The sequence below is a fragment of the Spodoptera frugiperda genome, chromosome 28, assembly GCF_023101765.2.
Source record: "Spodoptera frugiperda isolate SF20-4 chromosome 28, AGI-APGP_CSIRO_Sfru_2.0, whole genome shotgun sequence".
NCBI classification, from domain to species: domain Eukaryota; kingdom Metazoa; phylum Arthropoda; class Insecta; order Lepidoptera; family Noctuidae; genus Spodoptera; species Spodoptera frugiperda.
The window spans coordinates 4,621,860-4,636,708 of record NC_064239.1 but is presented as its reverse complement, the minus strand read 5'-3'; the positions used below and the strand labels follow the sequence as shown (position 1 = coordinate 4,636,708).

Here is a 14,849-nt window from a genome sequence, read left to right as displayed (position 1 = left end):
GTTACGGTTACTCTTAGTTAGGAAATGCTTTATCTAGAAATTCTTATAATGTTTATGTGTCACAGTGCTATTATTTAGCCTATTTATAAAAAAAAAAAATATTTCAATAATTATTTTCGATAATAGTATTTATGCATTTTTATTGTACCAATTTCTGGTACACATTCTACAAATTTTCTAATGTTGGCAACACTGCGTGGCTTGGTCATCAAACTTCAAACAGAACAATGCTTCATTCCTCCTTCCTTCATTCATTCATTACTTGTCACTTCGACGCAGCGTACGCATTTGTCGTACTTTCTTGTGGTGTATATTTATTAATATTGGTTTGAGTGTCTACTTAAATGTGTTTCTGTTGAAAGTGTAGTGAGTTTTAAGTTAGTCTCACACGTAAAGTGTGCGGGAGAGGATTCATTAGAGAAGAGCGAGCGGCCGTGTCGGGCGGTGTTTTACAATGGCTGAGTATTTAGCTGCTATATTTGGAACCGAAAAGGATAAGTAAGTATTCATTTATTAAACATCTATAGCCTTTTTAAATCTCTTTTTTGATGCGAAGTTTTTAGTTTGCAATAAGCTTACGATTATTGCGATATGTTATTGAAAATGAAACCATTATAACCTCTTCTGTGTTATTCGTGATTCGTTATATGGTATTATTGTGGTATTTTAACTGTTTTTCTTCTATTTTACGTATAATCTTATTACAATCACGTATAAGTATTTCTATTTGTTATGTATGTTCTTCCATTTCATTTTAGACATAAATACTAAATATCTATTGTTTATGTTTCAGAGTAAACTGTTCCTTCTACTTCAAAATTGGGGCATGCAGACATGGTGACCGATGCTCTCGTATCCACAACAAACCAACGTTCTCACAGACTGTGCTGTTGCAGAATCTGTATGTAAACCCTCAGAATTCAGCCAAGTCAGCTGATGGCAGTCATTGTAAGTATAATTATATGGAATTTTCCTTCACTGTTAGTTATCCACAATTCTACATCTATACTAATATCTAAAGCTGAAGACTCTAGAAGTACTTCTGGAGAGTAGCATACCCAAACATATGTATGGTCTGATTTGAAAAAGTCTTTATGTGTCCTAAAGTCCAATTATTGAGGATGATTATAGGCTATAAAATATTATTCTATGATGAAAAGGAGCTAAGTTGAGTGTGTGAAACCATGCAGAAGTAGCCAGTTACCAAATAAATACCATACCAGTTCAAAGTTCACACTAAAATTCACATGCTTCTAATTATTTAGTCAAACAATTAAGTGATAAAGTTATTAGTGTAAATAAAATAACATTGATCCACAAATAATTAGTATGGTAAAGCATTTAAACAATGTCCCAGCTATTTAAGTAAGTACAACTTTGTTCACAGAAGTTTCCTTTTATAAGATAAGACATAAACACCATATTCTCATTAATGTGTTATTCATGGTGTATTAATATTTCATTTCTTTACTTTCAGTGGTTGTTGCCAACGTGTCCGATGAGGAGATGCAGGAGCATTATGACAACTTTTTTGAAGATGTCTTTGTTGAATGTGAAGACAAATATGGGGAAATTGAAGAAATGAATGTGTGCGACAACTTAGGTGATCACTTAGTCGGAAATGTTTATATTAAGGTGAGTTACAATTGCAGTTGTTTTATAATTTTCTTTTTTTACTAGTTTAAAACCATACAAGTATTATAGAACTTTAATAGTTAGTAACACTGATAAAATGTTTGTTTCTCATGTTCTTTCTACTGTTTTGGAAAGTGTGGTATTTGATGTGGTATTTTACATTCATCACATTGATGTTGAGTTACCAATTACAAAACCATTAAAGTTATATCATATGTATACATAAGTTAATGGATACTTGCTAAATCAGAACTAGCCATTTTTTTTCTTTTTATGATTGACAGAATTAAATTGAGTTTGCTTAATGCTATTTCAATAATAAGCATGAGATTGTTGTGTAATTATTATTTTAAGAACAGTATTATTTTATTATGGCAACAGGCTCACCACCTATGGGACCTAGAACATAAATTGTGAAAAGTGGGTGTACACAATGGCATTACATGCTATAATGTGCACCTCTGCCTAACCCTTCAGGGATTAAAAGCATGACGATATGTATGTAGTATTATTTTATCTCTTGTTATTTTATGACTGACATGTTACTATTTGTTGACAGTTCCGCCGTGAAGAAGATGCTGAGAAGGCTGTGAATGACCTGAACAACCGTTGGTTTGGCGGTCGGCCGGTGTATGCGGAGCTGTCCCCTGTGACGGACTTCCGTGAAGCATGCTGTCGTCAGTATGAGATGGGAGAGTGCACTCGCAGTGGATTCTGCAACTTCATGCACTTGAAGCCTATTTCTAGAGAACTAAGAAGGTGAGGAATACCTACATTTCTGTTGTCAACTTATTTGATTTCTGTTTCTTTCCTTCCTCTTGAAGTATAATTAAGTAATTGCAGTCAAGCTCTCATGTTTCAATAAGAGTAGTGTTTTTTTAGGAGATAGATTTGTTTGACAATCTTGTACCGGTGGTACAATGTATATAAAATTAACAATGTTGTGTAATGTTCCAGATATTTGTACTCCCGTCGCAAGGGATCACGTCGTTCCCGCAGCAGGTCGCGCGACCGTCGCCGCCGCTCACGCTCTCGCGGAGAGAACCGTCGCCGCGACCCACCGCGCAACTCCCGTTCCGGTCGATACTGACCAAAAAAACAACAAACACCTGTGGTCTAAGGCCTAGTGTCCACGTAAGCTGCCCTTCATGCGCACGCTTTCGTCCGTTGACGATTTTAAGGCGAATGCTTGCATTTTGCGTAGAATCAAAGAAAATCGTTTTCACGGAGCGGCAATGTCGTGTCAGTCACTTGCCATTCGTCATTAATAGGTTGCATGCATTCGTCAAATGATACGTCCTGGACATTAGGTCTAACTCACACCTCGTTCTGTTCCCGAGTTGTGAATAATGTGAGATCACACAGTTTTAACCATTGCTCTACACTGGACTGAAATGTATTCCAAATGTGAACAGAGACTATTACAATCAAGCTAGACTATTCTGTTATTTTGTGTGACATTTGTTGAGATACAATCTGCATATTATGATCTGTTTTGATTTTGTAAAACTCGCAAAAATGTTGTTAATACAATGTCTTCAGTTTCAATCTTGTTTTAATAACTTTCAATGGATTTCTAATTACCATTTAATTTCAACCAAATATTATAACCAACAAAATATAATTGTTTTCAGTTACAAGTCTTGCATGCATTTTGTGTAGGTATCAGTTTTGATATCATAAGTACAATACATATTTTAGCTTCAAAATATATAAATTTTATGTTTTTTCATCAATGTGATTTACAATAAATGTATTAATTTCACTGCAAAAATATTGTCATCTGTTTTTGATGTAATTACCACTATAACAGTGTGTATCTCATGAGTTTTTAGACATTTTAGTTTAAAATCATATTATTTTCCGATAGCTATGTGTCATTTTAAGGACTTTATTGGGTAATATTTGTCATACCCAAGGTGGACAGGATATTTGTGTAAAAAAACGTGAATGATGCAAAAATTAATATAAGTTTAATCTCTAATACTGCTCTTTATTTTGCTAAATCCTTTTAAATACTGTACATAACAGATCTCAACATGTTACGCTAGTTAACACATTAAAGCATTGGTTTTATTATTAAGTATCACACAACACCGACATTTCGCAACATAGAATTATTGTTTATTTACATTTAATTGTGATTCCTCGTAAATGTCTTCCCAGAAAGTAATGTTATCTTTGCGAGGGTCTTTTTTACATTGCAGAGTTTTTCCAATAATGTAATAATTTCGTTCATCTTCCTTAAATGGCTTCCATTCCTCGCCGCCACTCTGCGTAGGTTTCCTGGAATGAATAAAAACAATGAATATAATGTATCTGTGAGGTTTACTCAGTTTGTGTATCGTGTTTCTAAGTGTAAACAAACTACCAATGTCATAACTGAAGAGAAAGCAATTTTCTTTCAACAAACATTCGCTTGAGAACTTAGTTCGCGTAGTAGCAAAACAGGACTCCTGCCAACGTTTTGCAGTTTATGTTTCGTGGTTCACAAAGCGACCGTAGCGTTGCAAATTATTTAGCAACTTTGTTACTAACTGCTGCGACAATGTTTGTACAATTCATGTCTACAGAGATATGGTAGCCTTAAACTTAAGTGGTGCATCTACTGCACGATGTAGAAGGCACTTTAATTTAACTTACCCAGTACTAGCGAAGTTTGTCCACAGTCTTACAAATTGTTTTATTATGTCTATTGATTCATCCGATAATGGTATGTCTATACAGGTCACATTGAAGAGATACGGTAATTCATCAGAATGACAAACGCCTTTCAAAGAATCCATGTTATATGACTTTTTCGTGAAGTTTCTTTCAGTTTCAGCCACAAATTCGTAGAAATAAACTGGTTCTGAAGCGTACTGCAGATGGTAGCGCGCATATCTAACGATGTTGTATAAAAACACTCTGTCTGTTTCGAAATCTGAATATTGTTGTATTTCTTCCATCGATATCGGTTTATCTTGAAAGTAATGTTTTCTTATTCTTTCGTCTGCTTTTTGTACCTTTTCTGGTTCCCATTTTAATTTTAGTTCTCTTGGAACTACAGCACCTGGAGTTGTTAAGAACCCAGCGATATGAGGCAGTTTTCTTGCTATTTCTATTCCGTCACCAGAAGTAAATCCTAATATAAGAGGAACTTTGGCCATATGCCCGTTTTTCACCAATTCTATTGGCATATCTGATAAGAATTTGTTTTTGTCTGAACCGACTTTTTCAATAACAGGTCCAAACAGAATGCTATCTAATAAATCATTATATTTTAATTCTAATAATGGTAACTGTATACTAATTAAAGATGTGGCCGGTACACTTCTTAAGAACTCTAAAAGTTCCTTTGGATCGTCAGTGTCTTTTCCTAAAAGTTTTCCTAGTTGAAAAGCCCTTTGGCGAGCATATAAGTTATAGCTCCACTCATTGAGGCATACACCACTTTGGCATATAGCTTTGTTAAATAGTCCCTCACTCATTTTGGACACCAAATGGCAGGACACAGAAGCGGACCCTGCGCTACACCCGAAGATGGTCACATTGTTGGGATCTCCCCCGAAAGCTGCGATATTTTGCTTTACCCACTTTAAAGCTAAGACTTGGTCTTTCATGCCAGCATTTCCTGGAACTTCTTCAGTGTCTAAACAGAGGAAACCTAAGACTTCTAATCTATAGTTAATGGTTACTAATATGACGTCATGTTCCATGAAGAACTCAGGTCCGTAGAAGTCGGAGTCGCCTGAGCCAGTGTAAAACCCGCCGCCGTGGATCCAGACCATTACAGGGAGAGGACTGGGTGGTGTCAATGTTTTGGTGTACACATTGAGGTAGAGACAGTCTTCGCTGCCTGCTTCTACACGGTTCATGCGCTCATTGTACTGCGGGCAGACGGGGCCATGTTGTGACGCGTCCCGAACACCCTCCCAGGGTTCAGGAGGCTCCGGAGCCTACAAGAAAACGAATGAATAGCATTTTTTTACATATATCATGAATATCATGTTTGCACACTGTCTAAACCAGTAGGGTTAAGAAAAACACCCTTGAACCTGACGATATAAGTAGCTAGATATACTTTATATTCGTGTTACATACCTACTTTACGTACAATCTATTTAAGATAAGCAACTGCTTGATATGGTAATATGATTTGCTATTTAATGTACTCGTCGAGTCGAAATAAAAATTTCATTATAAACCTGCGTCTACTACGCGAATACCATCATAAAATGTCCATAGTCTCCGAGTGAATACTAATGTTGCATGCTTAGGAATGCTTTCGTTTGAAGTGAGAAAAAAACGCTACAAACCGTACATAGTTAAGTATGTTGGTACCTACTCACCTTGAATCTTAATTCACCAAGTGGCGGCTTAGCATACGGTATGCCTTTAAACGTCACATAGCTCACGGTGTCGTGGCATACGACTCCCTTCAACTCGCCTTGCACAGTCTTCACGAGCGGCATTGGCAGATTGCGACTCACTCTGCAAATACAAGTTAAACTTGAATATTTATAGTCAACAAGGAAATCTGGGAAAATTAATTATAATTATATTGTAATCAGCTTTGAATGAAAATCGTAGTGACATAGGTGAGACTTATAGCGTGTGAAACTGTCTGTTGGTTTGTTGCCAAAACAGGCATGTAACGTATCATAATTATACAATCGTGTCTACTTCCTATATTTCGAGACGCATAGAAACAAGATAAATTATATTAGTGTTGTAATACTTGTGATAGTTGGTAATGCGCTGCAAATACTTATGTAGATACAACAAAACGAGTTGTATTATTATTTATTTATATCTACAGTCTAGATATAAGTCTTATACGTAATGTACCTACATTACATGCGTGCGGTCGAGTACCTAACGTACCCAACTACCCACATTGCAAACATTAATATACTTATAGTAAACAATTGCATAATATTTTTTAGTTACTTTGTTAAGATAGAAGGATTACCTATACTTCAATTAATTGGAACCAATTTCGAAGATGCACGGGTGTGCTACCAATATTCAGAGTGGATACTGGACACCGGTATCACATATAGGTATCAGATATGCAGTGACGTACTTATGTATAGGTGACGTCACGATTTAATCACGACACACGATGCAGACGTGAGGCGTTTGTTATAGATCTGATCGTCGGACATTGTAATACGTACCTAGACATATACTTAGGTAAACGTTTCTTTGGTTGGAACACAAGTCCTATTTATTTACTTTAATATGTAAGAAAATTTATCAGGATCAGCTGTTAAGATTTCAAGCAGATCTAAGTACAAATTTTAATGCCACATCATTCATGGTTTTATTTTATTTTGGTATGTTTATTTATTTTTAATAACAATAACGTGGTATTTGCCAGACGTGGTGATTATAAATACCACGTACCTATATATGTGCGTGTATTTCTGTTTTAACAATAAGTAATTGATTAAAGATAATTAACTAACGTAACGAGTTTGAAAAGTCGTTTATACGAGAAATTCTTTTAACAATAAAAAAATAACCTAAGCACGGTTTCTTATCAGTTGAAACGTCAAAACAATGTGTCACATCATTTATCGATCGTTACAAGGTAGAGACAAAACTATAGAGTGTGGCATTACAGTCTGCTTTTTATCAAAAACCGTTATACAAAATTAGGGGAAATGTAGGGGCCTAATATGTTATAGTACCTAATCATGTTTATATGTTTTACGCTTGATTTTAACTGTCACCAATAATTGTGTGGTTTTTAGAAAGATAATATATGTCTATTACGCGTACCTATTTTAATTTATCGACAGAATACTTATACACTTTTGGGTTGTTCTTTTTTGATTTGATATTAGGTTAAACTAAGATTTTGGTCTCATTAAATTTATACGTGTTTCTTAACCGATATTACCATTTTTGAACGAAATCGCACCCTCGCGCCAACCCCTGCGCGGCGCTTAGTGCGCATAAACGATTTCTGTGGCGGTATTTTGAAATTGTCCTTTTCGTGTTTTCACAATTAATAAGTTAGTTTAAGTTTAGAGTTAAGCAGAACCTGTATTAAATCAGTACACATAGTTATGTCCGATATAACAGGTCCTGAATACTGAACAACGTGGGTGGTAAATATTTGCGCGACGCGTTTAATTGGATGCGAAAGAACTAAGATTTTATGAGGATGGTTTGTATGTAGCACTCTGTGATTGTCTCTACTACAATGAGAGAAACAGATAGTCCCAATGAGAATAACTAAGTTTAGGTAAACAAGATTTGGAATTATTCTGAACTGAATTGTAACAAAACTAAGCCAGTTGCAAATTGCAATGCATCATCAACAATCTTTCGGCTATCGACAGACGCGGTCGAATTCATCTTAATGTGTTCGATAAGTTAACTTTGTCTAAAGTCCAGTCCAGCCCAGTATTCTGGAGTATCTACCTATTGGTTGGAAACTATGACATACTTTGACAGAGTTGCTGGGTTACTACATAGTTAGTTGTAGTAACTGCTTCTCGTGACTGACTGCTTTCCAAACTTACTCAATTCATAAGATGAATGTTGGCTGTTCACTGTCTAATTTAACACGTTTTAACTAGGTATTATTATCTTATAGTTATCTTAGTGGACTTAAAGCACTTTATATTTGATGGATTAGTACGAAATAAATTAAATATAACTTTGTAAATAATATTTAATGAAATTAAAAATATAAGAACACAAACTTAGTAAATTCAGAGCAAAAGTTTGACAACTGAACACACGCACAAACAATAATGAACTAGTCAATTAAGTTAAGAGTACAATACACAACATGAACACTAGGTACATGGAATTAAGAGTCGTTAATTTATTACAGACTTATGTAATAAACACAGTAAACATGAAATACCCATGTTTATCCGTCTGTGACTGTAAATGAGGATATTTGTGTGATAAATCCCAGAGATCGTTGAGTTGCCCCGTGCAACATTATGAATAAATGTAGCAGCTTTCAAACAGCTTATGCACATTGTACTGAAAACAATGGACGAACACGGAATTAGGAATGTGCTACGAAAGTGGGACGTTTTTAAGATCTTTTTATTTAATCTTCTAAGTATTTACGAAGTGATACAAACATTGTGTTTAACCGCATAGCATTTATTATCTTGACAGGAGTTGCAGCGGAATGGGAGGTTGTGGCGGGCTTGTCTCAAAAAAAATATCATTTATTATCTATATAAGAAACCCGCGATTCAAACTTCAAATAAAACATAGTTCCAAATTTCGTCAAGAGATGGCGCTTTTTATTTGAGACCATTTTTGAATCGCGGTGTTAAGATTCTCAGGCAATACTATAGGTATCCTGAGAATTTATTAGTTAGGTTGGTATCAGGTGTCGTCAGTATTGGATCAAGAGGTTGGTACAAGGATACGGAGTAAAAAAATTCGGTAACCACTACCTACCACCTTTTATTAAATCAGCCCCTGTTTAACCCTCGCGATACCCAGGGTTAAACACATTGATCGGATACAATATGAATCTTATACAGTGGAACAGTCTGTTGGAATGTATGTATAATGGTGACATAGGTTCTTATTATAATTATTTGTAACCAGTGTTCTAAGGTCAAACTAGTGCAAGGTTTGTAATGCACTTCCCTTTTGAAGCAATCGGAATTGTGATAGATATCTATGGAGATTGTGACTAGTTAGTAAGTAGAAGATATTTAAAGGTAATATCACTCCCTGTTGATAGTTTGTATTAAATAAATATTATTTAGTATGTATTAAGTAAATTCAAAAGCATTCAACCGATAAAATCCAATAGAGTTTTGCCCATTAATGCGTATGAATATTTGAATATATAATATTAACTTTACAAATAATTAACTCCACAATAAGTTTATTGGAACACCAACTCTAACAACTACCTACGCCTATTTAATTAGGATTAAGAACATTTAAGTTAAACTTTATAAAAGTCTTAACTTAGGTTACTTAATCATTGTAACATCAATTAAATAGAGATGAATTATTAAAAAGTAAAAAGGTTTATCTTAAGAGCTAAGTGAAACTCAAAGGATGCTTCGTTTGTGAAAACAAAAAAGGATTCCTTTTATAAATACCACGAGTGCGGAGCCACTAGTTTATATTTTTAAGTTTCCGCTTATTTTACTCACGAATATACTTACAGGCTGATTGTTTTGCTGTTCCCTTCGCGCGGCGAGCAAAAATAACAGCATATCGATCGCCAATGCATTGTAAAATATCTATTGGTTCGATTAAAATGTTTGTACGTTTGTCACACTTGCACTTGTATATTTAACACGGGCACTGGAGTAAAATGGCTGCTTGGTGTAAGCAATAAACGAGCACTAGACACGAACTCCGTATTGCACGTTACGTTATCAGTATTATCTTCAATTACAATAGTTTATTATCTACGTTATCTAGCACTAAGTAAAATATTATTCTGATTCATTATAGCAGACTAATCATTTAATTGTGGGACTGTAAAGTTTATCTCGTTTCTGGACTTTGAAACTTTCATGATGACGGCACGTATGATGATTTGTAAATAAATTGTAAATATCTACCTGCTTGATACCTTGATATCAAAATTTATGTTCTTTTGAATCTATACATAACTCGTTTTCTAGTATAATTAGTTAGAACGTAGTTTCCAGTGAGTAGCATTTAACAGAAAACTAACTAACTCGGATAACGACTATTATATCTACTGTTTGTACTACTATAATGTTTGTAACATTGACATTTTCTAACATTTAGGTAATTTTGGGTCGTAGTCGTAGAGGTTGAAATGCATGTTTGAATTCTGCGACGAACAAAGTTTGTACCTAACGGATCAACGGTACCTAGCGGTTATCTGGTTTACAAAATCCTCAGTAGCTTTGGAATTATACATTTTGCCCCAATAAGCTGGTCCATGGACACCGGACTTAAAATTTTTACTTCTACTAAATATGCCTTTGGTCAAACTAAAACAACGTTATTGAACGAAAATATATGATCAAGTACTTATCTACCCTAAACGTAATGAAGTTTGAACACTGCAATTTAGTTGATATTATGTAGAATTGTTGATAGTTACAGTAGATAACTTTGTACTTAAGTACCCAAGTACTTGATAATAGTTGCTTAGTCACGAGAGATTATCATATCTATCTCATATCCTTACTACTTGTGTTTCATTGGAGTCGGCGAATCAGAGCGCCGAACGCGGTCTCGTTTCGATTTCGTTCAACGTATCTCTTTGAATGTATTTCGAATGGCAGATGGACTTGTAACTCATATACTTACCTGTAACTTATTAATTATTAACTTGCTCATTTTCCTGGTCATTTCCATTTTTACTTTTTTTGAAGTCGCTCAGCTAAATGTCAGTTTTTTACATGAAGCGACTGCCATCTACCGTCTAAGATTGGAGTTGCCATATCGCCAACAAGACAGGGATGCTGTTTTATAAGATTTTTCATTCAAGCTAGTAAGCAGACATAAAAGACTGTCCATTGGGATGTCTTTCTAAGCTAAAAGACTTTCTTCTAAATTATAAAAAAATCATCAGCATTTTTCGTATGACGTAAGGTTACGTATAATTAGTTAAATCATTGGGCTTAAGTTGGCTCAGAAAAGCCCCTACTTATCCATTGCTAATTATGTATTCTGTTAGTTAAACTCGCAACATTTCAGAGCTTTTCTATCCACAACTATTATTTTCATCACGATGGTATCTAATGTTAATTAGGTAGAACTACATACCCACGTGTTTATGAAATCTGACCAAATTTTTGAGATTTTAATTACAAAATGAACCTACTCAGTAATCTAAGCTCTTTATTTTAGCGAACTGAATGTTCTAACGTTATTTATTTTATAGCCACGAACTTTTGACTTTGTGGCCATTATTTTCTATCTTCAATACATACCGTGTTTGGATCCAGATTGCTTTTTTTACGTAATTTATGATTCTCTGTTTTTAATATACAAGCGTAAAGTATATGCAAATAAATGGAGGGAAAATTTATGAAATTCGTTTCATAAATTTTAATAAATCAAATGGAATGGAAATATAATTTAATATAACAGGTCATTTTCAAAATACAATTTCTTAGGCGTCCATGTTCAAATTCTTGAGAATTCGTCGAGATTTAATAAATATCTTATTTGTACCTCTTAAATAAATACATGGCAATATTTTCAAGTCGTTAAAAATCTTAAGTTTTGTTTTCTAAGTATCCTTAAGCTCCGGAGCTAACTACCTAGCGGGTTACCGGGGCTTCGGCTCGAAAACAGGAGTAGGAACGGGGTGGTTTTTAGTCAGTAACAGTTTGACACTCCCTCTCGCCTCGCTCAAGGCGGGAGAAGTCATTGGAAGGTTTTCACGCCTCAAAAAAAGTATAGCTTATGCTATTCAGTATTATTTTAAAAATATGGCCAAGTTAAACCTGGGGGAAGAACGAGTATTATTAAATTTTATTAAATCTAATAATTTTATTGTTATTTATCTGGTTATTTAATATGATAATCTGTGAGATAGGTGTCTGTACCATGAGTCATGAATATAAGTAAATGAGTTGATGTAATTATTTTGAAACTTAAATTATTATTCGCGAGATGATTTACCGCGATTATAATAAGTCTAATGATTTAATGTGTATAATTATAAAATCAGCAACGGAATATCGATCGGTAGCTTGATTACCTGTTATTGTTGTTTAACCGATCAACGGCAGTTGTGTGGCCTCCAGCGAGATTAACCTTAGCATCTTTATTATTTCTCAATTTTAACTTTCCAGGAATTTCAGGTTAAGCTGGATTATTTAGGTATTTTCTTATACAAATATTTAATATAGGAAGGAGTAAATCAACAGACTATTAAGTGGCGACTGCTGACCAGACGCCTCTTCTCGCACGGAGAAAGGGTTTGAGCATTAGGTAATCACCACGCTAGCTCAATGCGGGTTGGTGATATTGATAGATATTAATTAATTACAATAGTAATAATATTTATGTTAGTTTTTGTTAAAATATCACATTATTGTTAAGATGTAGATAATGAGTACTAAGTGACTAGATACTAAATGTGTCAAAATGTATGTTGCCGTACCCTAACCGGGTTTCATGTTGAGACAAGTGCCCCTAATGATGTATCATCTAAATGTATACATGAATACAATAAATGATTTGAGTTTGAGTTTGATTTCAAACTTATAATTAGAAATTATAAGCCCAGGTTTCCTCACGATGTTTTCCTTCACCGTTTGTCAATGGTGTCTAAATAATCTCAGAAAGTACGTATAACTTTGCAAAAGACACAGAGGTACTTGCTGTTGGTAGGTTTCGAGCCTGCACTCTACATACATACGAACATACATAAGAACCTCCGGGCCACCACGAGTAACAGGTCTAATGATTTCAAATGTGACTGCCACCGAGTAAGGACCTCCCATAACTTCACTCTCTAAAAAATAGCTTATAAAATGACACCATACACTTTACCGCCTTTGACTATCCATAACTTCAGATAGCGTGATCCTATGCTATGTGCGGTAAAGAATTTCAGAACACAGCCAAACTATGTTCTCTAGCACGGAATACAGTCTAATTATGTACAATGTACGGTGAAAGTTATAAATATGTGACGATAAGGACACCGGTCATAAGGTGTGTGGAGCTGGCATTTCCCCACCCTGTGTCAGCTTCCAGATAAGGTTAGATTATGATTGTGTTATGTTGACATGACCCTAGAGGTGCCGACTCTGCACACCTTCCGGAATTTATTCGGGACATGAAATGTACTTTGAAAAACAATGTCGCAAACAAATAACATACAAAAAGGGTCGCTGCTCATTTTTCGTTACGTAGGTATATTTTTTGTGCCTTTTTTTTTAAGTTAGTGATTTGACCATTGATAGAAGTTAAGCGTTAAGGTAGTGTATCTGTGATTAATATCCTCGCACTCGAACCGTTACGACCTTTGAACCTTCAAGAAAAGAGTGTACTCCTTTTAAAACACACGTGTGTCTCCTCTGGTGTTGCGGGTGTCCATGAGCGGCGCTGATCGCTTACAATCAAGTGACCAGTCAGCTCGATTGCCCCCTAATCCATAAAAAATGTAGATATGGGGTCTAAATAATATAGGGGATATTTTCTTTTATCTATTATCGTATTAAAAAAAGAGAGAATTCACAATTTTCGCATATTCTCATTCGGATTTAGCGTGTTTAGTCGTTAGGAGTTGTGTTTTTTGCTTTTAATTAAGATTCCTCCATGTTTTCGAAAGCGTTGGGTCTCGTCCCATTTAGTACAGACACTTCAATGGCACCCTTTAAAATTAGTTAAATATTTTTACTATAAATATTGTTTAATTTAAATCTAAGTACCTACACACCAAAGAGTTGATACCGCTTTTAATCGCTTTAATCGCAGTTAAAACCTGTCATAAAAACCAAATATGATTAAGGATCAGATCAATTGCCGGGAAAATGCCAGAAGACATTATTCGATTATCGATATCGAAATAATATTCGTAGTCGATTGTGCAAGTTCCACGCGTGAAATTACATTACGGATACGAAATGATATCGATCATGCATATAATATTTATAATTTTCGGAAGGCAACGGTACAATCGTGCGTCATTAGTGGAACACAGCGTCGAGGCGAACTGGTTGCTATAACAATTAACAGCAATTACTATTGGTTATCTTACCAAATGTTTATTACGCTGATTGGGCATCAATATTTATTTTATTCTTTATTTGTTTCCATATGCGAGAGGGTGAATTTCGAATGAGGCTTCAGCGCATTAATGTCGCTGTAATATGATTGAGTGCTTCGTTTGTCAAGTGGTTGCATGCCCGATTATCGAGTGTGGTTTTTTGGCTTGATTTTCGAGTCAGGGGAAATATAAAACTTTTTGATTTTTGAAGAATTAATTAATATGTTACGTAGGTATGTGGAAATATTACATTTATTATTTAAATATCTATAGAGGTACGTGAAAGAAATTAAAGGTAGGTATGGCTAGACTAACTTTTCGCCAAAGATTACTTAGACCGAGGCTCATGTAACGATTATCATGAAGCTTCTATAGGAATGGTGGAAAACAGGCAAACTAACACGCGTCACCAACTCTTGATTGTTATGGGAACTGGTTCAAAATATTCATGGCTTCATTACGAGTAAAGTTTCCTATTCAGAGTGCTGAACAAATATTGTTCCATATTAAA

General features: G+C 34.9%; 2 protein-coding genes across 7 annotated transcripts in view; one reads left to right on the top strand and one right to left on the bottom strand.

Annotated features, from left to right (window-relative positions):
• The first annotated feature begins 243 nt into the window (after positions 1-243).
• On the top strand, positions 244-3,619 carry LOC118265500 (splicing factor U2af 38 kDa subunit). The gene is made up of 5 exons (XM_035578404.2): positions 244-498; positions 794-948; positions 1,478-1,635; positions 2,195-2,394; positions 2,593-3,619. Exons 1-5 carry the CDS (start codon positions 455-457, stop codon positions 2,723-2,725), a joined length of 690 nt encoding a protein of 229 aa, XP_035434297.1. The 5' UTR covers positions 244-454; the 3' UTR covers positions 2,726-3,619.
• The window catches only part of LOC118265499 (juvenile hormone esterase), a 40,232-nt gene continuing 28,969 nt past the window's right edge, over positions 3,587-14,849 (bottom strand). Inside the window, exons 1-4 of one of the 6 annotated variants that reach the window (XM_035578401.2) lie at positions 9,789-9,997; positions 5,967-6,108; positions 4,279-5,573; positions 3,587-3,921 (exon numbers count right to left, since the gene is read on the bottom strand). In XM_035578401.2, the coding sequence (XP_035434294.2) occupies positions 3,753-3,921; positions 4,279-5,573; positions 5,967-6,108; positions 9,789-9,856 (1,674 nt within the window). In that variant the 5' untranslated portion in view covers positions 9,857-9,997 and the 3' untranslated portion in view covers positions 3,587-3,752. Of the gene's footprint in view, positions 3,922-4,278; positions 5,574-5,966; positions 6,109-6,589; positions 6,739-6,797; positions 6,990-7,026; positions 7,046-8,153; positions 8,173-9,788; positions 9,998-14,849 lie in introns of those variants that run through there. The other 5 variants (XM_050705884.1, XM_050705885.1, XM_035578403.2 and 2 more) reach the window with 5 other exon arrangements.

Coding starts and splice junctions, on each gene's coding strand:
- LOC118265500 (XM_035578404.2), top strand. CDS start 455: ATGGCTGAGTATTTAGCTGCTATATTTGGAACCGAAAAGGATAA. Junction 949..1,477: donor GTCAGCTGATGGCAGTCATT/GTAAGTATAATT, acceptor CTTTACTTTCAG/TGGTTGTTGCCAACGTGTCC. Junction 1,636..2,194: donor TCGGAAATGTTTATATTAAG/GTGAGTTACAAT, acceptor ATTTGTTGACAG/TTCCGCCGTGAAGAAGATGC.